This window comes from Sparus aurata, chromosome 12 (genome assembly GCF_900880675.1).
Source record: "Sparus aurata chromosome 12, fSpaAur1.1, whole genome shotgun sequence".
NCBI classification, from domain to species: Eukaryota; Metazoa; Chordata; class Actinopteri; order Spariformes; family Sparidae; genus Sparus; species Sparus aurata.
Window position 1 is genome coordinate 4,306,661 of NC_044198.1, and position 21,466 is coordinate 4,328,126.

The 21,466-nt window shown below is 42.0% G+C and overlaps 2 protein-coding genes across 12 annotated transcripts; one reads left to right on the top strand and one right to left on the bottom strand.

Annotated features, from left to right (window-relative positions):
* The first annotated feature begins 5,486 nt into the window (after positions 1–5,486).
* On the top strand, positions 5,487–13,359 carry nadk2 (NAD kinase 2, mitochondrial). Of its 10 annotated transcripts, none has more exons than XM_030436256.1 (14): positions 5,487–5,697; positions 5,903–6,028; positions 6,130–6,361; positions 6,455–6,543; positions 6,683–6,771; positions 7,382–7,463; positions 7,636–7,719; positions 9,621–9,760; positions 9,948–10,041; positions 10,195–10,338; positions 11,265–11,320; positions 11,426–11,479; positions 11,559–11,682; positions 11,793–13,359. In XM_030436256.1, the coding sequence occupies exons 2-14, from the start codon at positions 6,021–6,023 to the stop codon at positions 11,929–11,931; spliced, it is 1,335 nt and encodes a 444-aa protein (XP_030292116.1). In that variant the 5' UTR covers positions 5,487–5,697; positions 5,903–6,020; the 3' UTR covers positions 11,932–13,359. The 10 variants fall into 10 exon arrangements, with proteins under 10 accessions (XP_030292116.1, XP_030292115.1, XP_030292117.1 ...); XM_030436255.1 differs by having other exon boundaries at positions 5,489–5,701; positions 5,844–6,028; XM_030436257.1 differs by having other exon boundaries at positions 5,489–5,701.
* Positions 13,360–15,098: 1,739 nt separating this feature from the next.
* Positions 15,099–21,466, bottom strand: skp2 (S-phase kinase-associated protein 2, E3 ubiquitin protein ligase). Of its 2 annotated transcripts, none has more exons than XM_030434699.1 (10): positions 21,308–21,466; positions 20,444–20,694; positions 20,222–20,333; positions 19,274–19,417; positions 18,584–18,718; positions 17,746–17,844; positions 17,514–17,641; positions 16,667–16,718; positions 16,173–16,280; positions 15,099–16,087 (listed from the first exon to the last, which is right to left on the bottom strand). In XM_030434699.1, exons 2-10 carry the CDS (start codon positions 20,691–20,693, stop codon positions 15,868–15,870), a joined length of 1,248 nt encoding a protein of 415 aa, XP_030290559.1. In that variant the 5' UTR covers position 20,694; positions 21,308–21,466; the 3' UTR covers positions 15,099–15,867. The 2 variants fall into 2 exon arrangements, with proteins under 2 accessions (XP_030290559.1, XP_030290557.1); XM_030434697.1 differs by having other exon boundaries at positions 20,222–20,336.

The following is a 21,466-nucleotide window of genomic DNA, read 5'->3' on the forward strand; positions in this document are numbered from 1 at the left end:
ATCAAACAATAACCGGGTTCAGCCGATACGCATCATCTCACTTGGGATGTGTTATAGTTCAGGGTAATTCCGCAGAGTAAATGACACACCACAATTAGCAGAAAAAAGTGGAGCTTGTGCAGTAATAAGTGACCTCACTGTATGGAAAAATATTCCCTGGTGAAGTTCAATATAATTAGTGAAGAATACCCCTAAAATCAGGTCACATAGCCTTTTACAAACACTATTCCCTGGTCACTGTCACACTAATGAATGAAACATTTCTGTAGATGTATGTAATGTGCTCGTGTCAGTACTTTAAATTTAGTGAATTTTAGAATTGATAACTTATAGTTATCCTTCGCTTTCAGTCTTCCTTTTTTTTTACCTGAAATATGTTCTATTTAACGAGGATATTAGAGAATATACTCTACTCAAAAATGTCCTTATAGCTGTATCTGTTAACTATTTGTATTGCAATGAATCAAATTAATGTGTGTAATGTAAAATGACTCATAGGGACAAACCAACATGGAATTATCTGCCAACTTTGCAGTTCTCCCAACTCTATGAAGCACTTTAACCTCATTCAGCCCCTTGTTTTGGTGTTCGGTCTCACCGTGCTCTGTCAAACCCACTGTGCACCATCTGCTCAGCAGCACAGACACAGTTAGAGACTGGCTGGTGAACATGGTGGAGCATTCAGCAGCTAAAGAACCGGAGTGACTTCAGACTTTTTTTTACTTTTTACATTTTTATACAGTCCACAATTAATGTATGGACCAGGATGGATGTCACATCAAGTGTCGACTTGCAGAAGAACGTAGAAAATAAAAGTAGAAGACATGAATTAAAGCTGCAAGCAGCATGTGCATGCGTTTACTGGACGTGTTCTGAATTTGTGAAATAACACTGCCTGTGTCCACTATGTGGTGCTAGAGATCCCCCATCAATTATGTGTCATGTTGTAATGTATGATGTGGAGAAAACAACCTGTAAATGTCATGTAAACTGGATGATGTTTGTCCTCACTGCTAATGGTTGAGAGTAAGATAGCTCTTCAGTTGCCTTCTTTCAATAATGTATTCATGTGAGAGAGAAAGTGTGTGTGTGTGTGTGTGTGTGTGTGTGGCTTTTGGTTTTACTGCTTTGTGTTGTTTGCATTCATTGTGTAAAGCACTTTGTGCGACATGTGTTTTGTATGAAGAATGCTATATAAATAAAACAAAATGAGGCTGACTTCCTGTGTCCAGTGGGTGGCGCTATGGATATGACACAGTGTTGATGCATAGACGTATTCAAAGCAAAACCCTCTACATGTGTGACCAATGTTGTGAAGATGGGAAAGTATATGTTGGAGTTATAAGGACTTCCTGCTTTATGGCGAAGGTTTGAAATCGACCGCACTGCCACGCCTACCAGGTATAACGGAGGCAAAAGATTTTGATAGCTTTTCATCTTTAAGGTCTGAGGATGATACTGACTGAACGTGAAGTCTGTGGTGTTGAATCTGTAGGAGGAGTTCTTCAAGGTACAAGGCAGGGAAATGGGGCCAATTGGCAGCAAAATCTCAACTGTGAATCAAAATGGCAGACTTCCTGTTGGACTGAGGGTATGGGTCCATAGGGGTTTTTCTGCATCTGGTCATGATAGATATGCATACTGAATGTCGAGCATGTATGTGCCAGTAGATGGCATGGCTTCAAGCTTGAAATCTTCCAGGAGGCGCTGTGGAGCCATCTTGTGACTGAAAAGGCCCAGGCCCTTGCAGATATCCATGTTCGTGACTTGTGATGAATATGCAAACTTTGGCGTGTGTAGGAGTTTGTCTGTACATACAAAATGGGAAAAGCCATTAGAGGGGCGCTACTGAGCTGTTGTGCCACACCTGAGGGCAGTTGTGGTATCAAATTAAAGTACTCATGAGTTTGAACCTACATGCCGAATTTGGTAAGTCTGTTAACATCCTAAAGTCCTCTAAACAGTGTCGGCAAAATGAAAATCGGCACAAGCCATTCAAGATGGTCAACTTCCTTGTTGGGGTAAAAAAATTCCTCAAAATTAATTCCTGGTTATATCGATGAGACCTTTGAATCCTGCAAATTTCATGAAAATTAAAGGTTTTTGGTCACATGACCAGACGCTATGGAGTCCCCTGGTCACACCCACACCCAATCATGTGGAATCATAAAATTTCACCTGATATGACGTGTGTACAGAGTTGGTGAGTTTTGGGGTATGTTTCGGCCACATAACATGTGCTTTTATAGCAGACGAACATTTTTGACTACAGAGACAATAGGGTCCTTGCACTGATAGTGCTCAGGCCCTAATTAGCTAAAGATTAAAAAAAATGCATTAAATGAATTTACTTATTTAAAAGCCACAGTGAACTGTTATGTTTTATTCCCTGTTTAGATGAGCTGACATTTTTTCCTCAATTACGTTACTGACTACTTTTTTTTATCAATAAGTAGCTGTCTTCCACCGAACAAAACATAACATTCATAGTGGATTTTTTTCTATGTAATTTAATGATTATGTCAATTAATAAGCTTTCATGCTGACTTTACCAAAAATATTCACTTGTTTTGGCAAAGCGTCCCAAATTGAAGTTCCTGTGGCACTATTCTGGTTATAAACACGGCAGAGAAAAAACATTCAAAATCACAGTGAGGTTTGGTGCACCGATCAAAACATAACATCGATAATGCATTTAATCCAATGTGGTCAGAGGAACATGTTCTGGCTGAATTTACCGCAACACTTTTCAGTTTAATGACACGTCTCTAGCTTCGTGTTCAGTGTTAGCTCAGAAACATTTAAGGCAAAAACAATCCTCTCTGATATGAGAGGGAGGCTGGCTCTCTTACTGTGCTTAGCCAACACATGAAGGTTATAATTAGCCTAAACTCACTGATATACAAAGATAACGTTAGAGTTAATTTCACCTGGAGAGAGGCAAATAATAACTGATCTAAACACTCCTGAGTTGACGTCCCACACAGATTAAATATACCTTTACTGAGCAGGTAATTTTACAAATAAAGCAGATTTACACAGAATAGTTTACGGACCTTGTTGGGTTTCTCTGGGAAGCGCTGTTCTGATCAGAGTGAGGATCAGACGGCGACATTTAAACCCCAGTCACCAAGTTGTGGGCGGGTCTTATTTTGCGCGCCAAATGAGCGATACAGCATCTTTTGGTGCGCACAACCTGCTGTCGTCACCGAGTCTGTGGGCGGGGCTAATTTTAGATGCCATGTTCTGTAAAAACTATGTATTTGGGGTGCCATGTGGCTCAGTTGGTAGAGCGGGTGTCCCATGTACAGAGGCTTTGTCCACGCTGCAGCGGTCACAGGCTTGAGTCCCGGCCTGGGGCCCTTTGCTCCGTGTCACCCCCCTCTCTCTCATCCTGTTTCTTGTCATCTGTCAATCTGTCCTGTCAATAAAGTCATATAAAGGCCAAAATTTCAAACAAAATTAAAAAGTGTGTCTTTTTAACTAGAAATTTTCTCATTTGGATATTTAGACATAATAATAAATTGTGATATACAAAAACTATTGCCTCAATTTAAAGTAATTAACATGATAACTTTCATGGTAATTGTGTTTTTTTACCTTATTCACCAGCTTTATCTAAGAATGTATAAAATATTGCATTTCAGATCTTTTAAAGGTTGTCATCTTAATAATGATTTTTTTCTCAGTCAAGTCTCACTTAAATCAAACTTTTTATTATATTATTTTATGATTTATACATGGATAAACTCCAAGAACTCCAAAAGTCTCTTTGTAAAAACTCCATTATGTCACCAAATGAAATGAGGATTTTGAACCTGACTTTCTGATTAATGTTCTGTAAATGTATGAAAATGTATGCATTTTGTGCACATGTTATGTGGCCTAAACATACCCCAAAATACAGCAACTCTGTCCACATGTCACATCAGGTGAAAATGTTAAGATTGGGTGTTGCCAGGGGACTCCATAGCGCCCCCTAAGTACTTTAATTTGATACGCACAACAGCTCAGTAGCGCCCCCTAATGGCTTTACCCATTTTGTATGTACGGATAAACTCAACATTTGCATTTATCACAAGTCACGAACACTGATATCTGCTAAGGTCTGGGTCTTTTCAGTCACAAGATGGCTCCACAGCGCCTCCTGGAAGATTTCAAGCTATTGCCAGTATTACTGTAATCGCTGACACCATAGCCTTGTGGTTAAAAAATAGAACGAAACATATATCAAGCAGGGGTCTTTACTTGTCCAGCAGAAAAGCGGCAACTCGCATCGCTCTTGAGTCCTTACAAATCCCACAGCTCCCTCCATCTCTGAAATGATGCTCCGATATTTATCCTAGTTTTCTTTCTGGCACCGTCCAATTATTTCTTTTTACACTGCTTTTCTTCGTCAGTCTTCTTATTTATTCTCTTTGACGTGTGCAATGGTGGGGCATTTTTCTGCTCTGTTGCCTCTCCGACTGTCTACACTTTGAGATGTGCTTGAACCTGACCAGATGAGAGCAGGCACTGCGCAGGGGAGGGGGGCTGCTAGCAGGGTACACCAGCATGATTGACACTTCTCAAACACTCCCCTTGGCTCTCATTGGTTGTGTTGATTCGGAGCGGTGGATACTTGCAAATCAAATTACAGCCACTGGGTGGAGCCACAGACAGTGGATTTTTACACAGCTGACCTGTATTTTATTCTTCTGTCAGATGACAGTTTTAGCAGATATGACAAACATTTTTTAAAGAATACAACTTCAAGATCATTTTGTTCATTCAGTTTATTCATGTCATGAAAACATAGAGAGATGGTTCATTTAATTTCTATATTCAGAGAAAAATCTGTAAACTACAAACTGTTCCTTTGAATTACAGACTGCTTATTTAAACTGCACACTGCTCCTTTAAACTACAGACTGCTCCTGTAAACTACAGAGTGTTCCTCTAAATTACAGACTGTTTCTTTAAACTAAAGACTGCTCATGAAACTACAGACTGCTCCTGTAAACTACAGAGTGCTCCTGTAAACTACAGACTGCTCCTGTAAACTACAGAGTGCTCCTGTAAACTAGAGTGTTCCTGTAAACTACAGACTGCTCATTTCAACTACAGGCTGTTCCTTTAAACTACTGACTGCTCCTTTAAACTGAAGACTGCTCCTTTAAGTGTTTCCCAAGCAGAATTGTATTCTGGATGTGTGCTGAGGGCTTTGGAACTGCCTTAAGACCCTCATGTTGGTAAATAAAACTTTAAGAACATGTTTGCCTGATTGAATAGTTTCCTTAAAGAACATTTTAGGTGCCTGACTAATTTTTCAAACACGTTTGGGGTCATTTATCACCCACTTCTGGGTTGAACGGTACTTTCTGGTTGTGATGATTTCTCCAGACTTTCACGTTGTTCTGAACGCATCAGGATCACGAGCCACAACAAAACGTCACCGCCGGAACTGACAGCGACGTAGCCAATCAGATTAAACCCAACTCGACGTAGCGTACGTACAACGTACAACCGGAGTACGTGCCATGTCGCCCGGACGTGCAGTGTCGCTGGGATCCTGTTGTGTTGGTTTTTGTTCACTGGCCGTGTATGACCTGGGTTGAGACACCTGTCCGACCCGAGGACGGTGACGGAGTTGTGGTGTGTTAGTTCTCAGAGCAGCAGTCGGAGTTTGTGACATTCAGGAGCCCACGCCTGCGGTTTGTGAGTAAGCTGCTAGCTACTTTTAGCCTTTACAGCTCAGCAGGTAACCGTACTCTAGATTTAAATCATACCAAATACGGTTAGCAGGACAGCTAGCTTACAGTGTAATAGCGAGCTAAACTAACTGTTGCTTTCACTGTTTTGAGGACACGCTGGACGTGGAAAGTTAAACCTGTAAGTAAAAAACTGTTCACCCCACGGCTAGCTCGGGAAAGGCTCGGTGGACCTGGTGACCTTCCCTGACAGCTGGGTCTGTGTCTGACTTCTTGACTCCCAGACTTCTGTGAATGGACAGTAACTACACCTGGCCAGAGGACTAACACATGAACCGGTATGTGAGCCAGTAACAGCAGCACCGAGCAGGACCTCACTCAACACTTGATTACTAACTGGACATGTGATTGAGTCAATGGTTGTGTGTTCACTTGTAAGAATGACTCGCCGCTCACTGGGGAACTTGGTATGCTTCGGAAATCGAGCTGTCAGTCTGTTGTATGGACACTCCCTTCGACCTCTCCACACTTCAACATGCAACAACTCGTCGCAGCCAAAACCTGTATTCAAACCAGAGAAGGTAGCAGTGGTCACAAAGACTACTCGATATGAGTTTGAACAGCAGCGTTATCGGTATGCAGGGCTCTCTGAGGAGGACCTCAAGCAGCTGGTAAGGACTGCCCTCAGGTATGACTGTTACATCCTAAGCCAAACCAACATTTGACCTCATTTTCATGAGCTTTTCTGTGTCTGTGTTTTGCAGCTCGCCATGAAGGGCTCCAGCTACAGCGGCCTGCTGGAAAGACACAACATCCATACTAACAATGTGGAACATATTGTGAAGAGCCTGCGGTAAGATGGCTTGTCACTGAAATAACACACACAGCCACATTCCTATGCCCAAACTGGTAATGTCTGTTTTTTACCTTGTGCAGCACATGTAAAAGACTGTTTTGTGTGTGTGTGTGTGTGTGTGTGTGTGTGTGTGCAGGAAAGAAGGCATCGATGTACGAGTGGTGAAAAGAGGAGAATATAATGAAGAAGTAGTGCGATGGGCAGATGCCATTATCTCTGCTGGAGGTAAGAATTTAGATCATTTAGTTTCACTGTTCTCTGTTCTCTGTACTCCAGCTGCTGTGATCTTAAAGAACCAGCCACAATGTTTGTTTGTGTCAAATTAGCGGTTCGTCTGAGATGTTACTCTTGTCCAAATATTAAAGATGCTAGCAAAACAACACGGTACATGGAATGAGAACAGCATAAATGTCAGATAGGCTGGACCACTGTGTTTAACTCTGTTCTTCAAATATTGATGTTACAGCCGAAAATGATGTCAGAAATAAACCTAGTTGGCTGATGTCACACATCTCCAATGCAAATAAACCATGAGATGTCCGCCAGGAAGTAACTGTTGCTGTTGGCACAACGTGATGGTGATTTGGTCGCACATTTAATTAATTCCAGGACAGTTAAGATTTGTAAAGTTGGCTTTTATGGTAATTGTATCTACTATGTGTTTGAATAAATGAATGTTGAATAAGATAATCCTCCTTGAACACCAACGTTTGTGTCCAGGTGTGGTGCACAGAATGGACAGGACTTTAACTTATTCAACACAGGGCAAAAAGTCACCTGAACAAAGGCTTTAGATACACAATACAAGTTCTCTAACTGCAGTTTGTTTTGTTAGGTGATGGGACAATGCTACTTGTTGCCAGTAAGGTTTTAAGCAAGGACAAACCAGTTGTTGGCGTAAACACAGACCCTGAGAGGTAAACCACTGAACAGCACTTTTTGGGAAGAGCTTGGATTGTTATATGTGTAGAGAACAATTAGAGCTATCACTAACTCTTAGGATGTTAGTCCAAATTGTCATGCTGTTACTATTTAAAGGTCCTCTTATAGTCAGCAGAGTTCTTTTCATTTCTCTCTTTTATAACAAAGGTCAGAAGGTCATCTGTGCCTGCCTGTGCGGTATACTCATGCCTTCCCAGTGGCACTGGAGAAACTCTGTCGTGGTGAGTTCAGGTGTGTATTGGCCCACAAACAATCTGAGTGCTGCAGTTTTTCTCTGATAAACACGCAGTCTAGACCATTGTTATATGTTTTGTTGAGTTGTGTCTTACATTCTCCCTAATTTTTCCAATGACGTTCAAATCAGAGTTTACTAAAAGTGTAAAACAGTGTGTCTCAGTTGGTTGCCTGTCGCTATAACTTCCTGGAGAGATTCAGAGAGTGAGGAAGTAAGTCGGAGAACAAGACTAAACATAAGATGAATTAAACTTTAAAACATTACTTTATCCCTAGTTTTACATCAGCAATGATGGTTGTGTAACGGTTCATGTATCACCAATGAAGCAAGCCTTTATTTGCCCCAAACAGCCGGATCAATGTGTGTAAGCTGTAAGATAGCTCCCAATGCACCCACTGAGTGAACCTCTGAGTGAACTCAGCACTCTCTCTTCTTTTTCCCCTCTCCTCTCTGTAACGTGACGTTCATGAAGTAAAGAACATTTCCCCTCCAGCTCCAGTCAGCAGTCAACATTACAGAACATAACCAATCAACAATGGAAGTCAATTCTGCCGATCACTCCTGCAGTCAGGTTGTGAAACAGGAGTGAAGATAAATCCACTTCTTAATCTCAAAAGTTCCAAAGTCATCTCTGAGCTCTCCTTCTATCGTAGAATGGCTCGAGATCAGATCAGAGAAGAATCTAATGTGACTCTGTGTGAATTCCTTCAGAAGGTCTGGATCTTCATCAACACCTGGCCAAGCATTTTGTTTTGATACAGAGACCCCTTATTGGTAGAAAGTAGAAGTTACTATCTAAATACTTTGTGTTGTTTAGATAATGTGGGAACTGCTTCCCACGTCATTTTAATAAATGAACGTGAACATGAAGCAGGTTCTTATTTTTAAACCGAACCATGTTTAAACCTAATTTATTCTCACCACACTTAGTTTTATTGTTAGGATGCATTTCCGTTGCTAATGCTTTTATAAATGAACATCTTACAGTATGTAGGCAGTTGGGACGATATCTTTAAAATAGGTCTTGATCAAACATGATATTGTGACATTGATACATTTAAATTGTACCAGTTTAAAGAATATTTAAAAACAAAGAAAAGACAGGGTCATGAGTTATATGATATACTGATGACCTCTCATTTAATACTCACCACAAGTTCAGTTAAGTAAAGACGATGAGTAATCCTGTCAAGTTTTATAGCAAATAAGGCATGTGAATCAGATAACGGAGTCACCTGAGTCTACTAACAGCAGTTGTTAAAAAAAACATAAAAAAACAGTCCTCTTTACAAAGCATTTAGCTAACTCGCTTTGTTCAATGGCATACTTATTGTTGGTTTCAGTCTCTGCATTCCCACGACCTTGTGTCCAGCTGCAGCAGGTAGCTATAAGAAGGCAGTACTATGCCCTATGTTAGACACAACAACCATATAAAGTGCCAACATGTCAGGGCTGTGTGTCCATCAGCTCATAGTGGAGTTCTTCTTCCCCCTGGTGGCCAAAAACTGACTTATGCAGCTTTAGGGTCATGTCTGGTCAACTGAAAATACAGCTAAGCTAAACAAATATGTTATTATGTGCCAGATGATAGATAGATAGATAGATAGATAGATAGATAGATAGATAGATAGATAGATAGAATTACTTTAATGATCCCAGACTGGGAAATTATTTTGTTACAGCAGTAGTAAATAAAACACTGTGTTTTATTTGCTTAGAGCAGCATTTGTTAAACACGTAGTGACGTGTAAATGAGGTGATGAAATGATGAATTGTGAACCTTTCAGCTTCCAGACTGTAGTATGATATTTGATAGATGATCCTCTGGTTTAGTCGATGCCTAATGATGCTGTGTGCAGCAGATCGTGTCCCCTCACCTCTCCTGTGTTGTGTTCAGGTGGCTGTGGCGTCAGAGGATCCGTGTCCACTTAGAGGGCACAGGTATCAATCCCACCCCTGTGGACCTGCACGAGCAGCAGCTGAGCCTGGAGCAGCACAACCAAGCTCACCGTATCACCACAATGGACATCCAGCGGAGTAAGACTCAGACTGCATCCCCCGCCATGTGTTCCTGTCCCAGTCCTTCCGTCCTTCTGTCTGTTTGTGTCCTCCGGTTTGGTTCACTTGATTTTGCACAAGACAATAATGGGCAGTAGTCACCTCTAATTTGGAACTTGATCATTATGTAAGATTTTGTTCTTGTTCTCCCTATACCTTTTCTCAGGGACAGGAACACTAAATGAAAGTTTCTCCAAGCCCAGTCTCCTCCCCATCAGAAGTCTCAATGAAATCTTCATTGGAGAATCTCTGTCCTCCAGGTATCACTGTCATCTGAACTGATGCATGTAACTCCATCTAAACATGATGGACCTGTGTCTGTTTGCATATTGTAACCCTCATTGATCCCCAGCCGCTTCGCCACCACCATGCTCATCTCTCTGGCTCATCAGTGGAATCTCTTCCCACCACAGGGTGAAGTTAAAATCCTTCAAACCCCATGTTAACCTCTTGCTCCATAGGGCGTCTTACTACGAGATCTCTGTGGATGACGGCCCGTGGGAAAAACAGAAGAGTTCAGGACTCGGCATTTGCACAGGAACAGGATCCAAAGCCTGGTAAATTTCAAACCGTTCAACTTTCAGCTTGACAATTGCTCTGTCACTTTTGCTTAATCCTCACCCACTGTGTATCTAGGGTTCAGATTGTGTGTTATTTTTGTTAGCTGACTTTCAGTACAGACTGTCAGTGTGGAGAGAGTCTTACGAGATTTACTCGCCAAACAGAAATTATGCCCACATTTGGCACCTGGCAGACTCTGTCTCTGACTCAAGACATATTCTTACAACTACATGTACATTAGTTGTAGAAATTGTTAATGGGGCAAATTAGAACAATAATTCATCTGTGACTTAGTAGCTGACAGCTGGCAAAACTTTAGTCAACTTGTGACTTTCGCCAGCTGTCTGCACCAAATATTACGCTTCCACGTTATTATTTCAACTTACGGTGTGCATGGAGGGGAGGAGCTCTGTGTAGACGCATGAGTGACAGAGAGACGGAGGAAGAGAAGGGAAACAAAATGCAGCTGAACGGATAGGCTGCATTTTTAAGTAGCGCTAAATATGATACGTGGCAATCGGTCTTGATTCTGTGGCGCACCGCCACAAATTATTCAATGAGTCCCTCCATACTGATGGAAAGACAGGTGTTTTGTAGTCCACAAAACATTTCTGAAGCTTCACAGCAAAACAGTGTTGCAGCATTCTCCTATACAACTGAAGTAGCTGGAGATGGAAAACAACCAACATTTCTTTTTCACCTTTGGTTGTGTTCCCTTAAAGACACAGGCACTAAAGTGGAGGTGCTGCAGCATAGGACAGTGTAAGAACATATGTGTTTTATGAATGTTAAAGCATGTAAACTTAATCTAATAGACACCCCCCAATATAAAGAGTGAAGCTTGAAATGAGCAGAACAGCTTTAAATCCTGTAGTTATCCACTTGTCTGCTCTATGATGGTTTTCCCTCTTGGTGTCCACAGGTCTTACAACATCAACAAACTTGCTGAACAAGCTGTGGAGGAGGTTCTAAAAATCGGTATGTGTGGTTGGAGGTTTTGACACTGAAGTCTAAAGTAAAGCAGGTTTCACTCCAGATACCAGACCACCTGACTTCACTGACAAACAATGTGTCTTTCTTCAGGAAAGTCCCAAACAGCTCTTGATATCCCACTTGATCAGAACTTCATTCAAAAGGGTGAGTCGGTACTCCTCATTAGTTTTGTTGTTGTATTTTTGTGCAGTGTATTTTATTTGATGATGGTTTCTGTGTTCAGTTACTGATGAATACAACGAGTCTCTGGTGTTCAGTCCGGACGACAGACGTTTGCTGTACAGCATCAGGGAGCCCATCGTCAACAGAGTCTTCTCCAGCAGTCGGCAGCGAGGCTTCGCCAGCAAGTCAGTGAATGTTCCTCAGTCTCAGAACAGAAGCTGAGTAAAAGTTCACACGGTGAACGAGCCGTAATGATGCACCTGTTTGAATGTTTCCATGTCCTCTGCTGCTTCAGGGTGTGTGTCCGCTCACGGTGTTGGGATGCCTGCATGGTGGTCGACGGTGGGACTTCATTCGAGTTCAATGATGGTGCCATTGCTACAATCAGCATGAGTGATGAGGATCAGCTCCGCACAGTCCTTCTTGAACACTGAGATGAGTCCAGAGCGCTCCACACTTAACTGGTTTCTCTCCAGAATTTCAAAAGGATGTGGTCAAAGGGAAGAACCAGTTTTTAGCTTTTAGTCTTCACACGTGTTGAATAGTTTTATGCCTGTGAAAAAAAGGTATTATTGTTACTATCGTTTTATTAAATGTGTGCATTGTGGATTTCCCAGAATTATTTTGAAATCAGACATTTTTTTCCTTTTTTGATTTTTTTTTTTTAACCTTCATCCCACCATCCACCGGTTATAACCAGTTGGTATCCACTGGGTTATAATGACTTTAATCCACTTTGTAGCTACTGTGTTAAACAGTGTTTAAAGTATAACACTACTCACCGTCTTTCACTGCATCAAATCAAAAGTGAGTCTGTAGGCAGAGGAGGAGATGTTGGATCATGTGGACGGAGGGCTTATGCCAATAGAAAATGAATAGTTTAAATCAGTTCCTGATTAGATGTTGGTCCTTACTTAAAGGATAAGAATGAATTTATTCAATTTTTATCATATTTTTAACAAATCCCAATCAGTCCAACTTACTTTCTGAATCTCTGAGTCAGTCCATTGGTTCCTTCTGAAGATGTAAATCTTTAAAAACTGCTCACAAATGTATAGTTTCCTCCTTTTTACCAAAGGAAATGGTGAATTTGTTGGGGACTATTTTTAGTGGCAAATTAATCCACAGTCGCTGCTCTTATGGGCTCTTGTAGCAGCAGGTCTGTGTATGTGGGAGTGAGTCATATCAGCCAGTGTTACAGTGGGGCTCACTGATGTGTTTTAATAGTGTTTTGGACAACAATGTAGCTCTGTGGTACACATCTCATGAGCTCCGCAGACAACAGGAAACACATCGAGTATCAGCAGACACTCTCTTTTGCAAATGATATGTTCTCAAAGTATATAAAGTGTATTTGGTGAACTCGATGCACAGTGGCTGTTTGTTGACTAAAGATATTTTTGGAGCATAGCGTATATTTTTTCTAGCCGTTTGAGCCACTCTGATTCTAATTAAGTTTGCGATGAAAAAATGAAGTGCGCTAAAAACAGAAGTCCATGCTTAACGAGCATGTTGCTCCATGTTTTAGGTCAAAAGTCTGTCTTGTACCTCTCCTTTGGGGGCAGGACAGTGAGCTGTTGAAGTGCCTGAAGCGAACATCCTGACATTTTCACAAAACAAACTGAACAGTTAGAACTGTATCTGAAATAAAGTGATCCAGACATACAATTTCAGATCAGCAAAGCCACAATTCCTGCCCTGGACGGTGAGCCAAAAGGGGGCTGCGTTTGTAGTGGAGCCTACAAAATGATCAGGACATTGTAATATGCAGCGTGCCAAAGACCGCGTTCCTCATGACAATATTGTGTCAGTGTGTTAGGAAGTGTTTTGTTTTTGAATCAGATAAACACATCAAACAAAAAGCTTCTGTGTTCTTATTTTGAGTCATTACTGCCTCGTTGTCACCTACAGTACCTTCTTTACTAATGTACTGTCAACAGATTACTTGAAGGCAGTAAAATGCCGGTTTGTGTGAATGTGAATGGTTGTCTGCTGGTTGGGGCACGGCCGTTTTGTGTGGAGTTTGTATGTTCTCTGTGGTTTCTCTCCCCAAGAAGGGTTAGGGTTAGGGACAGCCCGATGGACAGCTCTAGTATCTAGTAATTCAGTTATGGTTTTGCTCAGGTGTGAGGTATCTCTTTCACACCACCAGTGCAGTACTTCCACTGTTTGCAGTCACATTTTATATCCAGAGTACTTAATTCCACACTGATCCTGAAAACATGTTAGGCTGCTATTACATCTTTGAAATTAAATTCCATTCACCTTCATTGAATGTATACAATGGTGAAATAGAGTGAATCGGGAAACCCTTTGCAGAGGAGATTTAAACACGCAACATGTTTAAAAAGAAAAAAAAAGTACATAATGAAAGTTATGGTGGCTGCTTCAGTTTCAGGGTGGTGGTGTGTTCATGCTGACTAGCTGTCATGACTTGCTTGGACGAGCCTTTGTTGACGTTGGGAGTAAAACCTGTGCAACAAGACCAAATGTGAGCTTTGAAAAAAGCCTTTTCTTATTCTGCAGATTCATCCTTTCATTAATCCCTGCTTCTGAGCCTTCTCCGGACTGCTCAACAACTCAGTTGTTGATTCAATTGGACTTTACATAAATCCCATGCTTTGGTTACCTAAATTAATGTACAATGACTGTGTGTTACAATCTAGAAGTTCTGTTTTGTTTTTCCTTATTGTATTGAGATGACTGTCGATCATGTTGCTTTCTGTGCTAGGAGATCTTTTACCATTTAACCGAAAACAATGTTTTGATGATTTTTGATTGGTTGCGCAACCATCATGCCTTTTGTGATATCAAAACTCTTGGATCGCTCTTTTCCCTGTTTTTCCATTTCCTTTCATATTTCTTGGTCCTGTTGTAATGTATGGTGTAACGCAGCTGTGGAAAGTAAAACTAATTAACTCATCTGTACTTTTGGAGGTACTCTACATTTATTTGACAGATATTTATTTTACAAATTCAGATTTTTCATTCTAAAGAAAAACTCTTGCTTACAAAAAAAAAAGCACACAGTTAAAGATGAAACCAGTGGATCCCAAACATTTATCAATTTATCTGATATTTTACAAAAGAAAAGAAAATAACATGCATGTTTTTCCTCTCCCACTAATCATCTGACAACCCCTTAGATATATATGGACCCAACAGTTATACAGTATTTATATGTATAGTAGCTGTAGCTTTGACAGTAACTATGCTATACTATACTGCTTACACACTGAAGCATCAGTCACAGAGACCATTCTACTGCTGAGTCTGACACCTGCTATATACTGAGCTGATAATACTTCCCACCCTTTGTTTACACAGTTGTATTGGTGCAGATGGGCGACACGTAGGAAAAACCAACAGAGTGCTTTAGTAAGGTCTTGGGCCCCCCATGTGCTGCCACAACAGCGGCTCTGGGACTCTATAGAAAGGATGAACAACATTTTTCCCAACTTGGTCCAACACCTCAGCCCAGAATCTTCCATGTACAGTATGTTCTGCTGGGTTGATATCTGGTCACTGAGGACCAGAGCATAGGATTCATCCCATGTTCAATTTAAATTAGAACCCATGAAAACAAAACCGACACAAAGAGTTTGTGTATTCAGCTGTTTACTTGTTCAGACTCAGATGAACAGTTTACAAATCAAAAGTCATGTTCAGTTACAGCTCAGTCTATGACTTTTAATTGAAATGGTAAAAAGAGCACTAAGAATACAGCACACGAACAGACACAACGAGCTCATAGTAAAGCAGCTGTAATGATAAACTCCTCCAGCAGCACACGGTGACACTGGAAGACGGCAGACATTCAGAGATGGTTGATCCATGTGCAGCTGGTTTACACGTCATTTTACATTAAAAAGCACCTCGCTGATTCAAATCATCTCATCATTACAGCTGAGAACAGCACATTTTGACATCAGTATTATTAAAATGTCTGAGGGATCAATTGCCCTTCATATTTACAGACATCCTACATCAATTCAGCCTTTAAAAAAAACATTTCCCTTACAAAATATTTTAAATAAAACACATTATTTGAACCAAACAGATTCAGAAATCCACTAAAACATTGTGCTAACACATTCCAACAAGAACTGGATTCAACATTCAAATGTGACTTTCCTAATTAAAAAGTATAACATTTCTCTACAAGCTTGCATGTTCAGTACTTAAAGGCTTGGTCCGGTAAGTGACCCTTCAGTAATGTTAATGCCAGCCACCGCTAAAAGCATCTTCTGTAGCAGCACCAAACGCTGAAACGTGGCTCCATCGCGTAGAATGGGCCGACTTCCTGGAGTGTTAGAGTAAGGCAGGATCAAACACTCGGCAACAGAAGCTAAACTCAGCTTAAAACCTGGTTACAGTTTGAACCTCAGCCGGCACCTCCTGCTCCACATGGTGCGGTCGCTGAGGCAGCCGGGGAGCCTGCTGGTGGGCGTGGGCCGGGCGATGCTGGAGAAGGGCCTGGAGTTGATGGAGACGTGAGGCATCTCCTTCTTCAGAGAGGGCAGGTGGCTGTTCTGTACGATGCCAAACACATCCAGCAGGCACAGAACGGGGAACATCTGACCCAGGTCGCTGCAAAATAAAAAAACACCCCCTTCAGTTTTTGACTTCTAAACTCAGTCGGTCAGAAGTGAACAACAGCGGCAGGGGAACTTACGTGAGAGCGGCGAGGTGAATGTGGTAGCAGCGACTCAGGGACAGATGCCGCAGGTACTTCAGTTGTTTGAGGACAGGGAAGCTGTCGGCCATCAGCAGAGTGCTGTCACTGTAACAGAGTGGTCTGAATGAATACTGTGCGACAGTCATGGAGATGTTTAATTACAGTAAAGTAATTTGGCTGTTTAGGTGAGAAAAACACACCCACTTGTATAAAACCAAAAGATCCTGCAGTCAGACTTGCACAGGTAATGCCCTTTGTTTAACCATTGTTGAGTTGTGTCTTTTTATCGGCCTAAATGTTTCTAACAAAAGAGCATTCTACTGGACAAATATAGACATTGTTTTGTCCATGTTTACCATCCACACCCTTAGAAGACGTAATGTTATGTGAAACAGTTGGTATGGAACAGTTCCCCTGACGTGACAGAGCCTCTGATTACTAGTCACAGGTCCAGTCCATTTTAAAACAGTTCACGAGGAATACAAGCTTACCTTAAATCTAGAGTGTGAATGTTTGGGCATCTTGTCACCAGCACCTTCACATCTGTAAAAACACACAGTACGGTCATCTGTGATATGTGAATGGAGAGGTGAGGGCTCTGCCTCAAGTCAGATGACAAAGAAACACACAACACCACCAGCGGAAGACTGACAGCATGTCACAACAAGAAACTTCATAAAAAGAGCAAAAATATCATGTTTATGTAAACTGCCGAGCATTGTACTTTCCCTCTGTGTTGAAAATGGAAGCTTAAAAATTAAAGCACTCCAATGGACCACAATGAGATTGTTTTTTTTTTTACCCATTGATCCCGTTATGGTAAATTTAGGGTGCTCAGATAATACTGTTCATATGAATTCCCTTGTGAATAATCTATGTCCTGTACATGAGCTGTCAGGTGGGCTGCCTCCACAGGTACCTGTGAGGAGCATCTCTACTTATTTCATGTCTGAGGAAGGGCTTGAGCCTGAAGTCACACAGGGAGGTAATAAATGTTCATGGGAGAGTCTTCTATCTCCATTTTTGTATTTCTCCCTCTGCCTCAGCAGACCTAATTGTTGCCTGAACTTTCATTCTCGGGACAACAACAATAATTTCATTTTATTGCTTATTGGCCACTCATGCATCCCTAGAAGCACACCACCGAGTCAGCTAGTGTACAGACTATGTTGAGGAAAACAATCTAGAGTAGCATCAACTGGAGTAAGACCGTTTGACATATTTGAATTTGAAGACACTGGAAGCAGCCTGCTCGGAAATAAAAAACAATATGCACGGATATATGAAGCTCTACAACACTGAATAATGGCTGGTCTGGCACCATCATCCCCGACTTACCATCCAGCGTGAGGCTCTCTCTGTACCCGCTGAGGTTGAAGTGAGTAATACCAGAGCTCACATTATGAACAACACTCTTCACATGATCATTGTTGAAGTCGCACCATGATACGTTCAGCTGCTCTATACTGCACAGGGAAAAACAAAAAAACAAAACCCACACAGCATTAGTCACTGACAGAGGGTTTTTTACAGTGGGATGTGAACGGGTGAAATGGACAGAGGAGCTGACCTGGAGCAGGACTGCAGCATGTCAGACAGAACTGGAGCAGAGAAGCCGGAGCAGCCACTCAGGTTGAGCTGCAGCAGGTTTGGGTTCCTGGACAGAGCGCTGAGGCAGAAATAACAACGTTCAAGTATCATCCAACTGGATCGGTTACTAAAAGACCACAGACGCTTCAACAGCTTTAGAGTACTGACTAGTTATATTTACTCCATTACATGGACATGGAGTATCGCTGCCAAAGAGCTGTCAGTGTGTCTGTTGAGGCAATACGGTTGATATTTTGTGATCACACTTGAGAGATACAGACTGAATACTGCGCGGGTGTAAATGTGGCCCATTAATCAGGAGATGATTTGTTAATGTGTTGGCTGTGGATGAAATCACTCCAGTCAGATCCACAATCAAATTTGGAGAAAACACAGAAGTGTGTCTGTGTTTTTCTTCTTTTTTCAAATTCTAAAGTTACTCACTACTTAAGTAATGTTTTCAGTACGTGCTCTCGTTTTGTTACGCATTAGTTATTTTGATCACTTTTACTTCTACTTGAGTGTTTGACAAGTTGCAGTACTTTTATACTTGAGCACAGTTTTAGCTTGCTCTACACACCTCTGCCCACACTTTGATAATTAATTCATCATTAAAATAATTTGCCAACAGAAAATGCAAAACTTAAGGTGATTCCAGCTTCCACAGGGTAAGGATATGCTGCTTTTCTTTTTTATGCAATATAAATCAATATAAATAATTAACGAAGGTATGAGCTGCATCACAAAAAGATTCCCAAGGGGATGAATGAGTGACACATCTCACACCCTGATCAAACACAGGAAATGTTGAAAAGTACCTGATGATGGAGTCTGAGAGCTGCAGGCCCTCCAGGCTCAGACACTCCAGCAGCCTGCAGCGACAGATGATGCTCTCCAGAGCCGACGTGGGGATGATGGAGCTGGACAGATCAAGATGAAGGATCTGCAGTGGGCTGAGCGACAGAAAAACAAGCTCAATACATGAACACAATACATGAGTCTGCGTTTAGTGTTTGTTCATGCATTAAAAGTCCTGTTAAACACTACTACACACAACACTTACACACTACACTCATCTGGCAAACATTTATGTATGAAGTGAGATACTTAGGCAAATATATAAAGTGGCAACTACAACAGATGGACATCAGCACCTCAAGATTTTCCAATTTGACCATCAGGGTTCTCACTTTAAATCCACAGTCATTCAGATGTTTAAGGAAAAGTTAATATACAAATTGTAATGACCCATTTGAATTCAAAACGTGCAGTCTGTATGTTCAACTGAACTAGAGACCTTGCATTTCATGTTTTATAGCAATTTAGTGAAAAAGAGGAAATGCTGCATTTGATGGGGACCATTTCCGTCTGAATTTGTACACATCAGTATATCTTGCAGCAGGAAGAAGATCTTAAAATCACCACTTATACTTGAAACAACAACTTAAACATGGCTGGAATCAAATCGCTGAGTTAAATGTGGCGCGAGGTTATGCTGCTGGACTCACCCCGTGTCAGTGAAACGCAGCTCTTCCACGAAGGAGCGAGGGCAGCGCAGCCTCTGGACTCCAGTCTTCAGAACCTGCTGCAGAGCTGGGTCCATGTGGGTCAGCCCCTCCAGGTCCACACTGCGCCACAGAGACTCGTCCAATCTGGGACGGACACACGGGCAGAAGCAACGTCTCAGACAGTCTGCAGCAAACAGCCTGCACTGCCTGACTGAACCCCCCTTTGATCTGGTCATATTGTAAAGTATCAATATGTGCATTCTCTGCAGTCACGCTTAAACTTATATTTAAGGTGTGGCTAGAAGTCTAACAGTAGATGACCATCCAAATTCTAAACATAACTTTCTGCCATCCTCTGCTACAGAACAACAGATGTTATATAGCTCACTCAAACCAGGGGAAAACACAGGCCATCTGGCAACAGAATATGAAGAGAAAGCTGCATTTGGTATTATGAGAAAAATTTCATAAAATAGTGATAAAAATAGTGTAAACAGTTTTATGCGATAGATGGCCAGTAAATGTAGAGGAGAGGGAGTATTAAGTAGCCGAAAATGGAAATACTGAAGTACTCGATACATTTAAGCTCCATCACTGGTTATTCTGGACTTTGACACCAAGATTTTACTTTAACTATGTTGGCTCCAATTATCAGTCATCGGTCTCCTTGATTACTAATAATTGTTATCGGCCCTGAAAAACAAAAAAAAACAAAACAACAACACATTGGTCGACCCTTAATATTTACATCCCGACCTATGCACTTCTGAGTCCTGTCTGTTCACACAACTGCTGGAAAAGTGAGGGGGGTTAGTTCTAAAGCCCCGGTAACAGGTGTGCTTAGGGTCAGATCATGGTTTCACTGTTCCAATGTGTCGAGCAGACTGCTTGGTGAAAGCTTCTCACTTCTGAAAACTCACTGGTGCAGTGTCGTGAGTGGAGACTCACCCTAAGCGATGCCAGCGCTTGCAGACTGTGGACATCCTGAGGAGGTCCTGCAGAGGGAGGTAGAAGAGGACTCTGAGAAGCAGCTCGTCGGGCAGGTGGTCCCATGAAATGCCTGCTGAGGGAGATGATGATGATGATGGACAAGAGCAGAATATGGCAGTTATCATATGTGCACAAACTACAACGCGGCTGGATACAGGTGGTCAGAAAACTGTTTCCTACCTGATGTACACTCTTTTTTCCTCCTCGACCTCCTGGCCAGGACAAACTGGCTGCCATCGTTCTCTTTGCCCTTGCTGAGGAGCCGCTGGTGCTTGTGGGTAGGTGACCACTGCTGGATGAGCTCTGTCGGGGTGCATTCAGTGTCCAGGCCCTCACTCAGAAAGCCTTTTGACTTGCGTTTGTTGGTCCTCTTGGACTGAGACAACATGGAGCCCTGAGGACTCAGGCAGGGCAGATCCCGCAGTGGCATGCTGGTGGAAGGACAAACTAATCAAACACTTTCATATCAAAATGTATGTGAGGTGACCCGACAATTAATCCTGTACCCTCGCAGCAACGTCTCAGATAACGATGTGTTAGCTAAGTTACCTAGCTTCCTCCAGTGATCAACCTCGGTCTGCCCGCCATATTGATGCAGCTACCAGCGGTGTGCCCCGCCAATTCTGACTCCAGCAGAACAAACAAATACTCTGTCCTGTGTTTCTGGAGATGTGTGTGGACTTAATCTGTTTTTTTTTATTCTCACATTCAGTTTATACTTTACAGTTCATTATGCAGGAAGGAGGAACAGACATGAGGCCTGGCTGCGGTGAAAGCGCGGTATCGACGAGACGAGCTTCAGTTTGAAGTAAACCTGCTCACAGCAGCGACTCACACACAGACCTGGTGGAGATAAAGTCTCCACATCTGCAGTTTGATTCAAACTAACTTGGAGAGACAGAGGAGCCATTTCTCGAACGAGAACACAACAGATATGAGTAACCAGCAAGTGTTGGCACGTTTTCACACGGACGGTAAGTTGAACGTTAACTTGCTCGCACAGCTTCTTGACCTAAATAAAGTGTAGAAGAAGAGTGACAGTACCTGAGTGTGGCCGGATCCTCCGCTTCTGATCAAATAAGTATGATATGAGTTGAGCGGCACCGAGACCACCGGGCCGACTGCGCTCTCCTAAACAGACTCTTTAAACTCAGCGCCAGCAGCACGGCGCCCTGTATTCATCACGTTACTGACGTCTCTTTG